Genomic DNA, 20073 nt, shown 5'->3' with positions numbered 1-20073 from the left:
TGTGGGGGGCATTCCTCTTGAAGGAGGGGTGCTATAATTAGCCCTGCAGTTGTTGAGAGCCTTCAGGGCTGGGAGAGGGGCTGCTGGTGCTATTCTTTACACATGCTGCTTCACCTGGTGTCCACTAGGGGGGGGGGGGGGCTGCACTAGAGACACACACTGAGGGACCAGCGGCATATTAAAAAGAAGCACACAAGATTAACATAACAGAATGTGTTGGAGGTCGGTCCAAGTTCAGGGGCTCATTGCCATAGAGAGCAGACATCAAGCATCATAGTCATCTTATTAGAATTTTGCATTTTCTCACCAACCTAAAAAATAAAATAATTGCAATGCTTTAATGCCGTTTTACCAATTTCAGAGCTCTTTTCAGCCAGATATTATTTTTTGCATGAAAAAGTGATCTTAACCCTAGCAAAAATCTCCACAAGATGTGAGTCAGCAAATAATTAACTATACTTTCAATACCATATCATATGTTCCAATAACTTAACACAAAAGGTTAACATTTTACCAGAGTAAGTAGTAACCTTTTTGATGATCAAATATGAGCTCAGAACAGCACGCCTCTCAAACAAACTGCACCAGGTTACACATTCATTTTGTTCACTTTTTAAGCAACTTTATTGAGAAAAAAAATAAAACCATAATGAAGAGCTATTAGTTGATCAGTCGTCCCAAATAGTTTTTATTTTTTTTTAAACGGACTATTCAGTGCAAAGAGGACAGTGTTGAGGAGGACAGATGAACTAAGAGCTCCTAGGACTTTAAAACATCAGGAAACAAAAACAACACGAGAGGTGAAGGGCGAGACAGTAACAAGAGTAATAAAACAAGTGAGGGTCTCCCCAACTCTCCCGTCTGCACCCATTACATTTCAGCAGAACATACAACCATCTTGTTTTTTTTTTCCTTTTAACTTTTAATTTACATGCATAAAATATATAGATATCTTTTTTTTTCCTTATCCTTTACTGCTGATATAAGACAAGCAGCTCTTGTTTGCTTTAGAAACAGTCAGTTATGAGCGAGATTTGTTTTTTTATTTCACAGATCAGTTTATCGTTCATGATTTTTTTTTGTTTTTTTAAAGTAGAAAGCTCACAAAATGATAATACTTGAGCACCAACCCAGAGGTTGTTCCACACGGAACAGGTAGGACAACATGAGAAAGAGTGGTGCAGGTCAGGCATTGCACCTCGTGTAGATCCCAGCTGCGGAAGGTCTGGGTGGAAGGTCTTTTCTTCCTGCGTTTCTTTCTGTTTTGCTGCCGCTGTCTTTGTAAGATTTCTACATTATTTTCTTAAGTTTCCATAAAAAGTGGCTGAGGCCTGATACACAAACATGCTTCGTGGATAGCTCAGTCCCGTAGGGCGTCTTCAACAAAAACTGAAGGGGAGAGGGGGGGGGGGGGGGGGGGGAGTACTGATTGCAAGGTCATCCCCACATGGTGACTTAAAAAAAAGCAATTCCATCTTTTTCATTTTGTGTGAGGAAAATGAAAATATAAAGAAGATCACATAAGGGAAGTAAATTGGGGGGTGGGGTGGGAGGTAAAGATGGCAAAAATAAAGAGGGTGGGGCCTGTTTATGACCGGGTATCACATGGCGTACTTCTGAGTCCATTCCCGAGCTATTCTGCTGTACCTGAGAGAGAAACATGATTGAGAAAGCAAGTTAGCAGTGGACAACAAAAACAAGGTGAATATTTACAACTTCATAAAAAATAGACCTTGAGGTGCTCACAACCATACACCATAGACTCATGGTTACAGTTAACCAAAATGAGCGCCATTAAGTGTGCATTAAAATAAAATTACAAATAATTTAAACACAACCATTAATCCCAAGACACATCTAAATAACTCCTGAAGGTGGCCATGCTCTATCATGCATGCACACTTTAGTATCTTCTGTGCTGAGCGAACATTTTGGAAAACATGGAAAAGTCTGGAAGCCCTCCATTCTGCAGAAGTAAGCAGTCCACCTAAGACCAGGCGATAATGGCTAATACAACTCAGATATGTTGAGGAGAAATGGTGATGTACAATATGATGCCATATAATAAAATCTTATTAATAATAATAATAAATCTTCAAATAATGTGAACATATAGCTATACAAATGTAACACATCGTACTGTAATAAATGCTGTATCTTATAAGTTGTGTACAATAAAAAAAGTGCTGCTCGCAGCTCTGCAAAAAATTCATACAGCACCTTTCTGCATATCGAAAAATGTGCAAATCATGCACGATGCTATGCACATCATCTCGCAACTATACTGTCAATATTGTGATTTGAAACATTGTTACGACACATAACTTCACAAAAGCGTAACTGTTTTGGGTACCGTTTTGGTCATCACCATGGTTTGGCATTCTTAATGCTCAACAGCTCCTAAACCAAATGTTTGTAAGTCTGGCTAAAAAAGGACCGATTCTGATTCAGTCACCAAATCACCACACAATTGCATGCATACAGGCTTAACCTTAATCCAAGAGCACCGCTTCTGGGGCGGAAATGGTAGAAAAACAAACGCTTTGCAGTGCTCTAGGACAAGTCATGCACCACCAAACAAGATGATCAGGGTGGATGGCACAAACAGAAAACAAGCTTTCACCTAAATCAGTTATATGTACTATGTGTATTATCAACATTTTGCATCTTATATACTAATGCATACACCCGATAGCCCTTCCTTTAATGCATTATTAAAAAAAAAAAATAAGAAGCTTTAGGCCTTCAGTTCATCGTTTGATCATGCTTGAACGCACAGTCTTCACCAAATAAATACATACACTCAACACTTCAAACAAAGAATAACTGCGCACAGAGTATGCAAGCACAGAAGTGCTTCAGCCAAATGCAGTTAGTGTCATTTGAGGCCAAGCCTTTGGCAGGACACAGCTTGACCAGGGCTCACCTCAGCCCTACAGCATGGCATACTTCTCCGTCCATTCTCTCGCTAGTCTATTATACCTGATAGGTGGAAAGGGGCCCATTATACATGATCAGTTTTTTTATATAGGTCTATATGAAGTAATTTAATGAAGGCAACCATTCTGCAGGTAGTTAATGATTCCAGCATTTCTAAACAGATTCCTTGACTTGCAGTTGTCCTAAGTTGTATAATTATCTCCAACTACTCCATCTTGAAGTCAGATGTTTGCCTTTCTACAACATAATATCTTTCAAAAAGAGCAAATACTGCCTGTAGGTAAAGCTTGGGATGCTCACTACTACTACTACTAATAATAATAATACTACAGGTGTGTCATCATGGTGATTGTACTCACTTTTCACTATCTGTTTTGTAGATGCGTGCGATCTCTGGCACTAAAGGGTCGTCGGGGTTCGGGTCACATAAGAGAGAACAAATGGACAAAAGAACTGCAAAAGAACAAAAACAAGCATGCCATTAGGAAATATTCTCAAACACAGGACATGGTCATACGGTTAACGGAGATTTTCAACATCTACTTTCTAATTTCGATCTCTTTGTATGTCTGGAACATGTGAAGAAATTGACAATAAAGCTGACTTTGACTTTGACTTTGATCTACTTTAATGTATAGGCTTTCTGTTATAGCTTCAGAACATTTCAAATCATAGCCAATGTTCTAGAAATTGTCATATTTATGTTTTGCTACAGACTTTGCACATCAAAATACATCAACTTTGGGAGAGTAAAATAGGCATAAAAAAGATGGATAAAAAAAAATAAAAAATACTTCAACATTTTGCTCAGTCATGCATCTCTAAACTCCCTTCCTCTCATTGTTGGGCCAACAAGTACACAAAACATGTTTCCCCTTGAGTATCAGCTACCACAGATGCATCAAGTGAACAGTTCAGCATTTGACAAAACAATCCATGATAGTCCTACGTGTGCGAAGGGGCAGGAGTGACATCACTTAAAGCAACACCAAATAACTTTTCCTCTGTCGCACGCACCATTTGTTTATCCAGCACCAGCTTTGCAAATAACAATGTCCACAGACAAGGTAGAATATGTTGCATGAATTTATGAAAGTACAATGTATTGCGACATCAGATGCAAGTCAAATTTGTAGTTTCTCATGTCTCATTCCATCGAACTACAGATCCGCTACCCGATCCGGCAAACTTACATAGTGCGGTTATAGCCGAAAGAGGGTCGTGAAGCGAATGCAGAAAGTGCCGTTTACCCTGTTACGAGTTGATGAACCACTGAAACGATTTTGGAAACATTATTTTAAGATACAAAAAAACTCTTTGGTGTTGCTTTAAGTTATAATAGTTATCAGAGTCTCTCACACAGACACACACACCTTCAGTCAACTGGCATCACACATTCCTTTCCCTGTACTGCCTCCTCCTGTTTTGGAAGATAAACAACATGCTGGTATGACCTACATACCACTGCTGAGAGTAACAGACTATTGAGGTGGAGGAGGGCAAGCCATATAAATGAACCGGATGGCACAGGCGTGCATGTACCTCCTACCCACTGGACAGCGTCAGTAATGGAACAGTGTCATGGGCTGTGTGCAACATTATACAGCAATAGGGTCAATGCTGTTGTTGTTGTTGCTGTTGTGGGTTATTACGTTTTGCAGAGGGCCAGCAGAACATGCCACATAAACATGTCAACAAACACAGAAATGGGTTTAATTTGCAGCCAAACCCAGTTTGGATCAGATCAGACTCCAAAATACCAGTTTGTGATTTTGAGGTGCAGCCTCTAAAAAAAAAAAAAAAAATCAATAGGCCCCTGCCCAATTAAACAATCTCAATCAAGTTGGACCAACAAATACAATCAGCTTCAGGGGTTCTGTGAGTATTCGTCCCAAGACACAAATAAGTAGCTTAATTTTTTAAGCAGAGGATGACTACAAACTGCTGTCTGTCTGAAGAGCATAATATCAAGGAGCCCCTCAGGCCTTGCGGCAGCCATCTTACCTTTAGAGATAGTTAATGCCGGTGACCACTGGGATCTTAAAATGTCCAGGCAGATGCTACCATTACTGTTAATATTGGGGTGATAGATTCTTGTGGTGAATGCAACCTGTCCAGAGACAATAAAGACATGTCAGAAACTGATGAACCATACAGGGTCACACAGAAATGGGTGATTAGAACTTGTGACAGCTTGTAGTACTTAGTGCTCGGAGTATCTATGCCATATGTAATGTGTGTGTGCACAATTTAAATCCACATGTGCTTGTGTTTGCCATAGGGCATAGTGGCAAAATAAAGGATACTTACCCTTGGTGGTTTAAAAGGGTAGTCTGTGGGAAAATGAATTGTCAAGAAAAATACACCCCCCTGATATGGACTGTCATTCTGGGGGAAAACACACACACAGAGAGAAAACAGGGCTTAAGAACAGGAAATCTACTGCAGCCATAATAAGAAAGACATATTAAAGCAAATATTGTGTGTAGGTGCACTACTGTTCTACTTACTGGCCCCATAATAGTAGCTTGCCAATGAAACACTGAAAGAGAGATTGAGAGCGAGTTAGCAAGATGCTGCCGTCTACATGGCATGGACTGAATATATAATATATAATAAATTATACGTATCTGAATATATCTAAATATTTCTAATATATATATCTGAATATAGAATATATATATATATATATATATATATATATATATATATATATATATATATATATATATATATATATATATATATATATATAGTATTTATTTATTATTGGGCTTATTTATACTCCAAAACTCCTGGAAGTTTACTCGTGTCGCCAACATATATCGGGCTAAACGGGTTTAGCTGTTGCAAATACATCTATCAGCACACCTCGATCAGTGTGTGTGGAATAGTAACAATGCCATGCGACATCTACAACAAAGATCATTACGTTTTTATAGGCCTTTATCTGCCCCTCCCTTCATAGCTATTCACTCCTTTACTATATTGACTATAATCTGTCAACTATTTATCGCTGAAGCATGAAATTAACAAAACTCATGTTTTTCAGCAGGTTTCAGTAGTTTTTTTCCCAGAGCATCAACATACTAGTGCAAATTGCCATCTGTAATTGATCTTGTAATTTAAGTCACTTTGGGCTGCTAAATGTATGGCGTAAGTCAGGGGTCTCAAACTCAAATGAGCTGGGGGCCAATTCTGCCAACGTCATCTGATTGGAGGGCCGGCTATTTCTGAAAATGCAATGTTCTTTTTTTCAAATACCACACAAAACTGCAAACAGAAAGTGCAAGTGTTTTTATCTAGTTTTAGACACCTGTGCTAGCAACCTTAGCTTATAAATAAAATAATGATAAAATAAATATTAATACAAATTATAAAATAAATGAAAAACATAAAAACAGGTATGTGTGTGTGTTTCACACCAAATAAAAATATTTCCTCTCATAACTTTTTTAAACCTGGCAAACTAGGCATCAGGGTTAAGAAAGCAACACCATTGGATTTTTATATCAAAAGTTCAAAAGGCCATGGCTTGAAAGTGGTCAGAGATAAAGTCCTACTGTAAATGTAAAAATCTTTGAGTAAAACAAAAGTTTATGAAGGGGGTAAATGTACCCATCTAATTTGTCACTGGATGGCAAGCACCTCAAAATTATGCACCTTTCAGTAAATACTGGACAGGTTTACTTTCCTTTTTTCATATTACCCACATAACACATTTACAGGAAAACACCTAAGATGTATACCAACACCTAAGATGTTGTGGTTTAGTAATAGATTACTACAATATAGGCCTACAATAAAGTATTCTAGTCAAACAGTTCCTATCGCGGGTAATCTGCAGTACCCAGAAGTTCGCATCATATTGCGGGTGACTTTGTAGTTCTTTAGAGCCCTATTTCTACTAGCCCTGCTGTCTGTACCACATCCATTACGGACACTCATCACGATTACCACTGCAACCTCCAAGCTATGTTGGGCAGAGGGTCGAAACAAGCATGGTATGCTTAGTGGACACCATTGTATACACGCACCTCCATTCACAGACGCACCGTGACTATCACTGTCATAGACGATCGATCATAATGTCCAAAAGGATATTCTCCTTCAGAATTAGAATAGGTGAATAACATAGCTTACCTAAGACTTCATCACACGTGAACGTTTTTCAACATTTGGTGTAGGCCTATTTCTGCTTAATTTCTGCAACACTATGGCCTGCATCGCTTCCGCGTCATTACATATGCACGTCTTTGTGTTTCTCGCGTGTAGTATTTCCTGAAAACTTTGCGCAGCGATTTTGGGTTTGAATCAAGCTCTGGATGTCTTGCACATAGTGGAGCAGAGTAGGCCTACAAATGAGATTTGTCACCGTACCTGGATCTATCGTCTATTTTAATCAGTATCGTTGTTTGTCGCAATTAATAGCCTCAAGGGCCGGATTACATTATTATTTTGTCATACGTCGCGGGCCGGAATTGGGCAGGGCGCGGGCCGGATTTGGCCCGCGGGCCGGGTGTTTGAGACCCCTGGCGTAAGTGGATTTGGCTCTCTCTTGACTCTGAGCCAATGCTTTAAAACTTGCATACAGCCAACACACAAGTCCACCCACAGACACAACATTTACATGCTGTGTGGACAGTTTGTTAACAAAATTTGCATCATACATAGACCTAAATGTAGCTTCATCTGCAAGTACACTTGGCCAACGGCCACTGGCGATGACATTCGCATCTATGGATCTGAAGCTCAAGAGCTAGAACAATTTTTGAAACGTTGGCGTCTACGCGCATCAGACGCCACCAGTGGGCGTTGGCCTTTAGGTGGTCACTAAGGCTTACTGTCATCTCCTACTGGTCCAGCTGAACACTGCGCAGGTGGGTCACGGGCCAGGTCATTCAGCTCCTATGCAAAACAGAGGGGAAGGGGAAAATTAGCCTAACATTATAATGTCATCCTAGACTAACATAACACCTTTTTTCCCCCACATGCGCACACGCACATGCACATACGCACACACACACACAAACACACACTAAGAGTTCACTCAGGTCCTCATGTCAAAAGGAATATGCTGCCGTCAATCATCTGAATACACCACTGCCTGGCCTGCTCTCTTCTAAATGCATGAAAACAGGTGGGCCTCTGAAGTGCAACTCTACCCTTCCTCAAAAAGCACTGCCCATCACATGTCTGGACATGACCTATGCTTGCACAGGACTAGTGCGCGCGCGCGCTTCATAACATCAGCTTTTGTATCATCCTTTTCTACACTACACAAACAGCCAAAAAAAAGTCTTAAAATAGACTGTTAAGCTAGGTCAGCCTACAATATTGCCTCATCTTAGGATTCTCTGAACCCTGTTCCTGACTAGGCTATAGGCTAGAACCTAGATACAATGCAACTATCCACCTTATTCCTGAGCAAACATGGCCGTCGCCACGACACTTCGGTATTCAGAAATCTGGTTTTCCATTTCTGTCTGTGGTTGGATTGTATTTTAATCATATGATGGTAGACAGTGCCTACGCCATCCTAAGCCATGTAAAAGTAAACTTATATTTTCTTCTGTCAGTCATATATTATATAGAATATATATACTGAGAGCAAAATTGTCAACATTTGGAAAGTAATATAAGTTGAAGAATATTCTAGCTAGCCTGCTGAGACTGTACTAAGTTATTATGTAAACAGAGTGGACGGAAGGTGAGAAACGGACAGAGGTAGGGTTTCACGAATAATATGGACACTGGATAGTTAAATGTAATTGGCAGCTAGGCCTATGCCCGCCACCATGCTTGTTCCGAGTGTGTGGGTCCTGCCATTCCCTCCTCTGGAACCAGGAAGCCTACTGCCGGACAAGAGCATAGCCAGCTATCCAGCAGCCAATATCTGGGTCAGGCCTCTCGACACCTCTTAAACGCCTTTCCAATTTGGACCCCTGTTCTATGTTTGTGTCTGTAATCAGGCTCTAGGAAACTAATCTAAATGCTACCAACTACTTCATGCTCCTTGAGGGTTAATCATAAATGATAAGCCCATCTCTTTAGGGCACATTAACTTTGCAGGCCTATTCATCCAATTTAAAGCACAGGGAAAACTAAGCTTCTTGTTTAGGCTAACATCCTACAGTATGGTTCACGATTTTGATTTTAAGTCAAAATCGATCGAAATTACCTCTCAATCTCGAACTTCGAACTCAAAGGTAGAATTGAGGATGTAGCCACACCCCCAATGTCACATCCAGCATGTATGCCAATGCTGTGGCGTCAACACTGACTAACTTTAAGCTGCAGCCAGTTAAAAAACAAACAAAAAAAACATGAACTGACCGAAATCTAAGCTCCTTTTGCTACTCTGAAATCACCGGTGTGGAAGTATTTTGACGTTCAGTCACGTCAATTAAATTACTCAACTTAGCAAGTGAAAAGATGATCTAGTTACAGTCCAAAATTAATATGAGGCATAAAATGCACATTGATAAGTGCATACGCCATGAACACTAACCTTGGGTCTCTTGTGCAGTGTGCTAAAACAATTCAATCATCATTCTGTGTTGTTTCATTTCACTATGTTCACATCTATGTTTAATGTTTGTTCTGTTTACAACCTCACGGCTGGAACGGTTTCAAACACTACACTACAATACACACTAAACTCTGGAGTTTGGGACACATCTAGTCCTGAGCTTTATGGTTGGACTTGGATAGTGTAATGAGAGCAAGGAAGTTGAAGGTCCTTGACTAAGGACACATCTGGCACACACACACCCCCAATCATCATCATCATCATCAAAAGGTAAAAAACAGGACGCAGGCAATAGGAAATCAAGAAGCTTTATATGCCTGTGCCAAAGATTACATTTCCATATGCAAATTATGTGTACAATGAAGTGCTGTCATTCTGACCTTTCCATGAAAGACATTCTGTGACCAGACTGAGGACTGTGTCCAAATTAAAGAGAAAGGTCGCTAGAAGTGCACAAGGGTAGCTAGGCTACAGGTTACACTAAACAAAGTTGCTTTGAACCTTAAGAAAGCCAGGTGAATTATCCTGGCTGTGCGGAAAGACACACCCTGGAAACTACGTCATCAGGAATGTGCACAACTTTCAGCATCCACACCCCTGGGCTGTCCATCTCTCCTACCATCTAGCCTGGTTCTTTTGGGTCCTCACTGTGCCACTCTCACCAGTCCTATCTGGTTAGAAAAGGCCTCCACAGAAAGTGGAGAATAATAGCTAGGCCATCCACTCACTGGTGGTGAACAGAGTGGATGTGAGACTCGGGACGTTCAGGTGAGTTAGCCGAACCTGGCTGTGTGGAAACTACATCAACAGGGTCATGCTTCAGTCAAGTTTCAGCAGTCTGTCCATCTTGTTAGTTTTGCCCATGGTGTGCCTCTCAGCAGTCCTTTCTCTCTAAGGCACAGGCATGCGTGAAGTTACACAGAACCCAACAAGTATTTCTAAGAAAGTGTATGAAGTCACTGAGTGAGTGAGAGAAAAAAAAAACAGAGGATAAGGGAGACCTCAGAACTGAGAGGTTTTCTCTGCCATTTTTTTTTCTCTCTCTCTGTGGTTTGTGCTGGCTATACGTGAGTGTGACATAGTATACAGCCAATCCCCTTCAACACAACAAGCCAACCACAGCTCCAGCAAACACACAAGGACACAAAAACAAGCCTGTATATGGCCTTTTGAACAATGAAGGGTCAAATACAAGCATGCCCAACCACACAAAGGACTGACAACTTTTTCCAAAGAGTTCAGTAGCCCTCAGAACCCTTCACACACTTAGGAGAAATTACTAATAACTAAAGGACGTTAGTTAGCCTCTCTTGTTCCTCCTCAGACTCTTTCATAAGAGGAAAAATAAACCACCACAAAGCCACCCGATAGTAGGCTACCTCCTCAATGCAGACATCCGGTGAGTCAAAACAAACACCAGCATGCTGCTAAACAACCCTGTGGCTTAACCCTAATACCCTTGATGTTGACAACATGCTGAATTGTGAGTTTCACAGCAATAACAAGGACGGATTATTTGAGTCAGATCTACATTTGAATGTATGCAGTCAACCTTTTTCGACAGAGAAAACGGTCACCTGGTCACCACTTCTACCAGTGGCCTAGACTGCATCAGAGGCAGCAGTGAAGGAAGAGCCTCTATTTTTAAACATACATATTTTAGATTGGGTGGAGGGCAGAACATATGAAGCTCTTCCACTTGTAGTAACTTTCCTACGGGGAGTCCCTATTCAAAAGGGGCACTTTCTGGAATGGGATACAGACAGCTCATCTTTCTGCCTTTGCCATAACTCCCGTTCCCCTCTACAAGACATGGAGTTACGAATTTAGACTTGACTATTCCAGCTTGAGTGTAACAAACACTAAAAAAAAAAAGAGATTTTTAAATAACCATGCTCTGATATTTTCATAGAGCCAAGAATTAACCCACATTATACTGAACAACACCAGCCGCCTGATAAATTAGATCAGTGGGCCAACACGTCGTTTAAATTCCTACGGACGACATAACATTGGCCAAACGGAATCGACCACAATCAACTTAACTTGCAGTAATCAAAGTAACTTACAGGTGTGCATTTTTTCCAGTGCTTGAAGTTAGATTTACTATCGAATCAATTTAATAGAATCAGAACTGGAAGGGCCAGAGCCAGAGACCATAATCCCAATTCATGCCAGGATTATCCATAATGTTCACTTACTCATTTCTTAACAGATAAGTATTTTACCTAACCGGTCAAGTTTAACGTTAGCTGCTACAGAAGTTCGCGGTTGAAGCAAAACCACCTCTCCAATGTTAGCAAGCTAACGTAGAAAATGAAGCTAGCAATGAAGTAGCAGCTAAGCAATCATAGGTAACAACAGTCGTTTAACTGTCCACTCAAACTTAATTATTCAGTCGCGTAAACTGCCATGACTATCACTTGTCTGATTCACGTTGACCGTACCTCTGGTTTATCAAAAGCTTGTCATATAAAGCTATGAATCGGGGGACTGCAATAGCTAGCAATCAGTTAACGTTAGCGTTACCAAAAACGCCGAATTACTCAAACCAATCTATTTTGACATGCTATCTTAGTTAGCTAAGACACCTAGCACTATCTCTAGCATAGGTATTTTGACCATAACCACCCAATGAAGACAATAAGCGACTAAGATGGTTAACGTATGGGCTATGCAACGTCGCCATTCTAGACAATCTAACACATCTCAAATCACACTTATAGTGCTAGTCTACGCTGTGTTAATAATTTAATGTTAGCTATTTGTGATAGCAGAGAAAGCTTGCGAGCTAACGTTAACTTGGCTAAACTCAAGTCTCATTACGCCGTCTGTTTGAGTGAGCTAGATAGCATTCTAATGTTACAAACCGTAGCTGCTAGCACTAGATATGTTTTTACCCACTCTAGTTTTGAATAGAGCGGCCACCTGTTTAGGTTAATTGACATTTCAAAGGTTACCATAACTTAGCTAGCCCAGACATACCACAGAAATAAGCCACACGTTAACTTGCTGTCATTGCCTTCATTAACATTACAAGTTATGTATTCTAGCTAATTTGGTAGCTAACTTGTAACGTGTTTATAACCTTAGCTGACAAAAGATGACAGATCTGTTTGAAAGTCTTACCTTGTGAATTCGTTTCAATGCCATTCTTTATGTCAATTACTAAAGAAGAAGCTCACGTCGCTAAATGCTGCTAGCTTATCAGAGCTAGCCAATTGAGTTTTGAGTATATCACACTAAATGACAATGTATTTTTGACGCCTTGTAAACGTTAACAAAAGTGCAATTAACTTTACTTCAACTATTTACCATCTATTTAACAGCAGTATAACTAGTTGATACGCTCCGGTTCTTCAAAATCAAACCGGGGAAATAAAATGTGGCTGGAAAGCCCTATCCCCAATCCCCAACTCTGGTGTCTATCCACTCTCAATTGACAAAATGTCCGCTTCAGCCGGAACTACACACACCCAGACAAGCAGGCCAAACTAATATCATTCCGCCCACCACATATCACGTAAAAAGGGCGGTTGTATGCAGGAACTGATTGGTTTACGGTAAATCATGAATCACAGACGACTACTGAAGGTGTTAACATAGAATTTCAACTACCCAAGTAGGCTGAACCCTGATCTGACGAACAATGCTTGAGGAATTCCTGACAGTCCATATTAGGCCGTTCTCATCCATGACTCAGCCTGCATCATTGCAGTATGATGATAGAAGATGAGGAAATTTGTCCCAGAGGCTCATGGATTGGTGGCTGTCTGGTGGTTGTATTGGTTTGGTGTAGTCCTAAGTTTTCACCAATTTATATTTTATTTTTGTTAAGTTTTCATCCAAAAAGTAAAAAATAGGCAAATGGGCAGGTGTCTGGTTCAACCTCATGCCTAGTGATAGCCTACCCCAACCCATCAACAAGTCTTGAGAACTCTCCTGCCCAGTCACTGACAGCGTAGCTTATCTAACCTCCGCAAGCTGTCTTTCAGTAGGCTATTCATTTCAAGATTCAAAATTCCTTTAATTGTCTTACAATGTAGAACAGATTTGTCCTATCACGCCTGCTGTTCCTACACAGAACACATTCTAAGACACAAAAGACAGGGCAGGGCAAAGGCTGTAGCCTAGGCCTATGACACAAAACATATAGGCCTAGTTTAAAAAAAAAAAATGGGTAATTCTTCAGCTATGGTACTTTTCTTGTCCCAGGAAGAAATAGCAAAAACTAAACATTTCTTCTTTTTTTGTTTTTGTGACACTTACGACATCCCACAACTTATGAACAATTAATCATGGCTCAATCATTCTTTTTGTATGTAATATGAGGCCTTTTATGCATGTTTTTTTACTGTTTCCTATGGTTTTCCCTCTGCCCCCAAGCCAGACTTTGGATGTTCAACCTCCATTAATTCTAAATTAAATATTGAAATAATGTATGAATTCACGTCCAAATGATAAAACACTGTCTATTTCAATCATATATATTATATATTGCCTTATTTATTCACATTTTCATATATTTTTCATAAGATGAAGCCCTGTCCCTGGGTTCACTGTCATTTCCACCACACTGTAGAAAATAGAATCCTGGGATCATTGTTTTAGGCAAAGATCCTTGATTACTATTGTATCAAAGTTTCTAGAGCAGAGCTCTGTTCTAGAATCTTTGGTTTGTATACTTAGTAACCATAGCAATAGCCACTCCACAGGGGGTTACATTTTACAGTCTATGGTTACATCTAGATGCACAAACGATGACTTCCATAGGGGTTACAAGGAAGAAAGATCCAGATAAAGATCCAGGTAAAGATGAGTAGAAATGAGAGTATGTTTATTGGGCTTCATTTCCAAACGGCTTATTTCATGTGAATGTCAAAGCAGTTGGAAAAGTTCAAGGCCATAATCTGTATTTTTTGTATATCTAATGCTAACTCTAACAACTTTCATCAAATGGCTAGATATCATGGTGGTGGTGGAAATGACATGGCGACAGGTTGTGGTGGAAATTAGGCCTACATTGCCCACTCTAAAACACAGCTTATTTGCTTCATAGTACTAAAGAATACAGTAGAATACATTACATACTGTATGGTAGGGACACATTTTTTTTATCTTAATGCTTTATCTTAAATCTTTTAAATTTTAATTCTTACATTTTACTATGTAACCACACTTTGTCTTTTCCGCCACACACTGTCATCACACCACATATTTTAATTCAAATAAAAATAATGTAATATTTTGGCAGATATATGTATAATATTTAATAAAATACATTTGGAACAGTAGCCTATATTAAGGTATTTTTGCTTGAAAACACATGTTTTGTTGTGTGATGAAATAGAAAAAGACTTTTGGAATAAAATGGCAAAAATATATATTATTTAAGAAAAATCATCACAGCCACTATCAGGGCAAGTTTCTAGATATAGTAGATAATTAAACCATGCAAAAATATTTTTTATTGAAAGATTTTTTGCAAAAGTCCAGGTCAAAGAGTACCATAGCTGTAAGAATTATTAATTATATATACTCTTTTGATCCTGTGAAGGAAATTTGGTCTCTGCATTTATCCCACTCCATGAATTAGTGAAACATACCAGCACTCAGGTGAAGCACATACTAATTCCGGCAGAGTGAGCTGTCTGCAACAACAGCGGCGCTCGGGGAGCAGTGAGGGGTTAGGTGCCTTGCTCAAGGGCACTTCAGCCGTGCCTACTGGTCGGGGTTCGAACCGGCAACCCTTTGGTTACAAGTCCGAAGTGCTAACCAGTAAACTACGGCTGCCCCCAGAATAACCCACCCTAAAATACTAAAAAGATACACAGAGACTGTGCAACTGCACAATGGTCAATAATTGTCTGCCATTTAAAATGATTATTGAGGCAGAGATAAATAAAACAAATAATAATTATCTATATTCAAATGACAATGTGGTATTCTAAACCTCCTCCCTGATGGCAGTGTCTGGTACTCATAACACATAATCATCACAGATAATCTAGTTGCCGTGCTCACAGGCTACTCTGCAGGGACGGATGCTGTCTGTTACCTTTCCATGACGTTTGAATGAGATGACTTGACTTCAGTTCTACAGGTTGCCAAATCAAGCTTTTATGCTTCATTTAACCACATGATTTCCCTGAGATGATATTAGTTTCCATGATCAGAGGCTGACTCCAAGGACTCTGCAAGGGGCCTCACAGGGCATACTCAATGTGTCAATGACTAGTATTATTATAATCAGGGATGGATTACTGAACTAGCCCATGCCTCTACGGTAAGTCGCTAGTGGTTATGTTCTCCACCCTTGATACCTGGGGGCCCTAAGTCAAATAGCACTGGTTACATTATGTGATTCATCATAATAGAGGCCCTCAATAAAGCATGGGTTGTGTTATTCACCCCTGATATCTGAAAGGAGCCCCCCAGTCAAATAACATGTTACATGTGATTTGTCATAATTGTCATATCAGTCATATAGCATGGGTTATGTTATTCACCCCTAATATCTGGGTGTGCTGTACAGTGCAACCGGAAAGTATTTAGACCCTTTCAAGTTTTCCACATTTTGTTATGTTGTTATGGCTTGGTTTTCACTCTGACATACACCATCAACTGTGAGACCGTATATAAAGAGATGTCTACCTCTCCTAATAATAATGGGCAATGAATTAATTTAGGCACATGCAGGTGGATTCTAATCAAGTTGTAGAAGCATCTCAAGGACCATTGATAGAAGTAGGATGCACCAGAGCTCAATTGCAAGTGTCATAACAAAGGGTCTGAATGGAATGGAATATTTTTTAATACATTTACAAAACACTCCAAACACCTGATTTTTTATGGAGTGTTGGAGTATTGTGTGTAGATTGATGAGAGAAAAATTAACTGAATCCATTTTAAGATGAGTCTGAAATATAACAAAATGTGGAAAACTTGAAAGGGTCTGAATACTTTCCGGTTGCACTGTAAATCCTGTAAATGTTGATATGGTGGTGCTTGGCCATGTGTTATATATCTTCTTCATACAAATACCTTGGACATTTTCTTGATGGTTCACTGACCTGGAGCACACATACACTGTAGCTTGTGTTGCAGATATCAACAACGTCTGCATTTCTTGTGATTTCACGGTGGTATCAGTCATAGTAATCTTTTATAGACTATATCTTATATTTTATATCTTATATTTTATATCTTATATTTTATATCTTATATCTTATATCTTATATCTTATATCTTATATTTTATATCTTATATTTTTGGGAACCTGTTCATTGTTTCCCCAATAACACTGTGTATCTCAAGAGAAGCTTTTTCTTTTATCTTGAGACAATGACATCAGAATATATCATGACATAACTTCTGAGTTTGTAAAGTAAAGATAAACTGATGGTATATTAGGGCTCAGCAGAAGCATTCTTTTGACCTATCAGATTACAGGTGTGAGTGCAGTCTGGTACTGTTCACTTTGTTTTACACTCATAATGCTGCTTTATTGATTTTCCTCTTCAGCAGATCAAAGTTATCTGGCAAGACAGTTTGTAAAACATTTACAGAAATGAAAGTTGTAACGTGAGTTATACAAAATGGCACAGACTTCCTCCTTTATTACGGGTAGTGATATTATTTTGGAGAACCGGCCAGAAAAACACAAAAAAGTTCCAAGTTTAAATATAGCAATGTGTTTGACTATATTTTAGACGCTTGGATCTGGTTTTTGTTGTTGTTGTTCATTGTTTTAAATAATTTAATCTCAAGGACCCCTGCTTCTCCTGATCCCCTAAGGGCCACAGCCCCTTTTTGAGAACCACAAAATATTGGGTTTTCTGGTTTAGATTTGGTAAAATGAATATCTTGAAATAAACCTTGTTATAGATGCCCTTGTTGCCATCAATTTACATTTTTGAGTTGCTCTTTCAATCTCGACTTATTATTCTATAAGTAAATAACAAAAATAGAATAGAATAACATGGAAATAGATGACAAAATAGAATAATAGAATAGAACAGAATAGAATAGAATAGAATAGAATAGAATAGAATAGAAGAGATTGTCACAATAAGCTGTCTTCTTCGTCATGCAAATAGTTTCCCTCGAGAATATCAAATTACCAATGTGGTTATCTTGGGAAAGTTTCTTTATGTTGATCATGAGATAAATAGGCCTAGGGAGGTCTAAAATACATGTAGAAGGAAGCTTCCATAACTTAATTGATCATTGCTCAGTCTTGCAGGTTCCACAGGTTGTGAGTGTATTGCTGTTTTTAATTACAGATATTGCCTCTTATCTTATCACAATTTACCGGTATTTGTGCAAGATTTACAGAAATGAAAGTAAGTTGTGACCTATCATGTGAGTTGAACACAGTGGCACAGTGGCGCAGTGGCGCAGACTTCCTCCCACTGTGCTACTGGCAGCAGAAACCAGCTTGGGCAGAAACAGTCATGTCAGTGGCAGTACTTCTAGTGGCAGGACTTATTGTAGGTAAGTTATTGACTTTCATGAAAATTGTTAAAAGTCTTAAAAAAAACTGTGTTCATTCCATGTTTATCTATTTATCTAATCATTGAGCTGTTGCAACTGGCCATAGTGTCAAGCTGAACTTTGATGTGTAGACAATTACTGGTAATCAACTGGAATTAAATAGTCTTTTTCCAGTAAGTTGTTTTTTTGGAACAAATGTTAAGAAATGCATGCTGTGCCATATTACCATGGTGATTTGCTATGGACTATCCATCTTCACAGATATACACAATTTCTCATGAACAGGTGCGGTCCAGCAAAGTGAAAGTGAAAGTAATGTATTTCCCCTAAATGAAGTCAAAGGTAGCATTGACTTACAATTTCAATGAAGGATTAATTATTGAGTTTAGATTACCACATTGATAAATATGCTGATATTTGAAATATTATTTTAAATCCCCTACATCTATAGGCTAAAATATAATTGAATGTTGTTTGAGCAATGAATATGGTATGACATGTTTGTTTGATTTTGTTTGATATTTTTTTTATACTTTGTTTTCTAGACTGCTTTGCAAATAAATTTGCTGCAACTGCAAATACATTCTGTTTCAATGAAGGTATAAATATATAACCTATCATATCACAAAATGTACAGTATAGGTATGCAATTCAGTAAATGTACTGTATATTATTCCAAAAGTAAGATGTTTCACATGACAGAATTGATATTTAAACTCATTAAACTTAATTAAACTCATGATCACTAATTTAGATCACTAATCACTATTTGTTTTCCATCAGATTGTGAGAGCAAAAAGCTGAAGAATGCCATTGTTCCATGTCTGCTACTCGGCTATGATCTTATTTACCAAGACTCTTGTAAGTGGATATTATAGTGGCCATGTGGATATATTATGCCCTGATACTCAAAGGGCTGCTGCTGCTGTGTTGCTACAAACTGTTTTATGTTGTACTCACTCATTCTTTTGTAGCCTGTAATCCATATCAAAAAAGATCTGGTTTGCCAATGTTGTCCTTTATTCCAATCCATGACAAATACACATCACTAGAATCATGCCCATCTCTGATCGATGATGTATATTTTCACTAGGAGAAATAATGTGTTTTTGGTGTTTCCTTGCAAAATCTTTTGAATCACTTGCCAAACTAGTTGTGTAGTTGCCATCCTGGTCATCATAATCTAAAATCTGACTATCTTGTAGATATGTGAAACAGTTATTAAAACATGATCGTCTCATTGTTTTTCAGCTTACCAGTTAAAGGGAGATTCCAATGTCAGACGTAAGTAGTTCTTTTCTCACTAGCATTCTAAAACTAGTCTGGCAGCATTCTTGAATGGCTTGAATGGCAATGTGATGTACACAATACAACAAAATCTCGGTCTCCCTCTCTAACACACACACACACACACACACACACACACACACACACACACACACACACACACACACACACACACACACACACACACAGGTATGGCTCATTGTGCTGTCGAAAAATGTGCAGAGGGACTGATGACGAGCCATGGAACCATGGGATTCCTCTCAGGTGACAAGTTAAATAAATATATTCTCTTGTTTTAACCCTCTCAGGTGACAAACTAAATAAATATGTATTCTCTTGTTTTAACCCTATGTTGTGCAGTTTGTTCTATTGTTAACTTAAGGCAAGGAAAATATATTTTAGGATAAAAGAAGAATGTGTTCTTTTTGTCTTGTTGCAGGTTTGGGGGATTCTGTCTACTCTTGTCTCGTTGCCATGAGCAACTGTGTGAAAACTGAACCCAAATTCAAGCTCAAAACTGAATTTTGATTTATTAAGCCATTACATCACAGTGTTTGTATTCTGTCATTGTACTAAATTCTTATGCCACTGCATGACTTTTCTATAGGGTTTCATTGGTCTGTAGGTGTTAATGACATTTTGGAGTTTTTCTGTGTTTTTCCCTGTATAAAATGATTAGTTGATACTGACATGATTAGAACATATTCACTCAGGTATTCTGATGCTAAAAAATATCTAATGAAATTGTGTCAGAGTCAGCAGATAGAATTCACCATTAATTTATGAAAACCATAACAAAATGCATTTCAGTGAAGTGA

General features: G+C 38.8%; 1 protein-coding gene and 1 long non-coding RNA gene across 5 annotated transcripts; one reads left to right on the top strand and one right to left on the bottom strand.

Annotated features, from left to right (window-relative positions):
- Nucleotides 1-600: 600 nt before the first annotated feature.
- On the bottom strand, nt 601-12940 carry LOC143132220 (ubiquitin-conjugating enzyme E2 D2-like). The gene is made up of 7 exons (XM_076291597.1): nt 12602-12940; nt 7785-7848; nt 5451-5482; nt 5251-5328; nt 4945-5050; nt 3300-3393; nt 601-1647 (listed from the first exon to the last, which is right to left on the bottom strand). The coding sequence occupies exons 1-7, from the start codon at nt 12623-12625 to the stop codon at nt 1602-1604; spliced, it is 444 nt and encodes a 147-aa protein (XP_076147712.1). The 5' UTR covers nt 12626-12940; the 3' UTR covers nt 601-1601.
- Nucleotides 12941-17724: 4784 nt separating this feature from the next.
- On the top strand, nt 17725-20073 carry LOC143132218 (uncharacterized). Of its 4 annotated transcripts, none has more exons than XR_012988263.1 (7): nt 17725-17964; nt 18230-18310; nt 18514-18567; nt 18752-18829; nt 19220-19252; nt 19445-19519; nt 19695-20073. It is a non-coding gene; the product is annotated as an uncharacterized LOC143132218 (long non-coding RNA). The 4 variants fall into 4 exon arrangements; XR_012988261.1 differs by having other exon boundaries at nt 17725-17968; XR_012988262.1 differs by having other exon boundaries at nt 17727-17964; nt 18254-18310.

This window comes from Alosa pseudoharengus, unplaced genomic scaffold, assembly GCF_046254945.1.
Source record: "Alosa pseudoharengus isolate Yale_2024_CS ecotype anadromous, Long Island Sound unplaced genomic scaffold, YU_APseudo_1.1 YU_APseudo_1.1_scf_19, whole genome shotgun sequence".
Classification (NCBI taxonomy): Eukaryota; Metazoa; Chordata; class Actinopteri; order Clupeiformes; family Clupeidae; genus Alosa; species Alosa pseudoharengus.
Note: the sequence above shows the minus strand (reverse complement) of the source record. Positions and strands in the feature narration are given on the sequence as shown.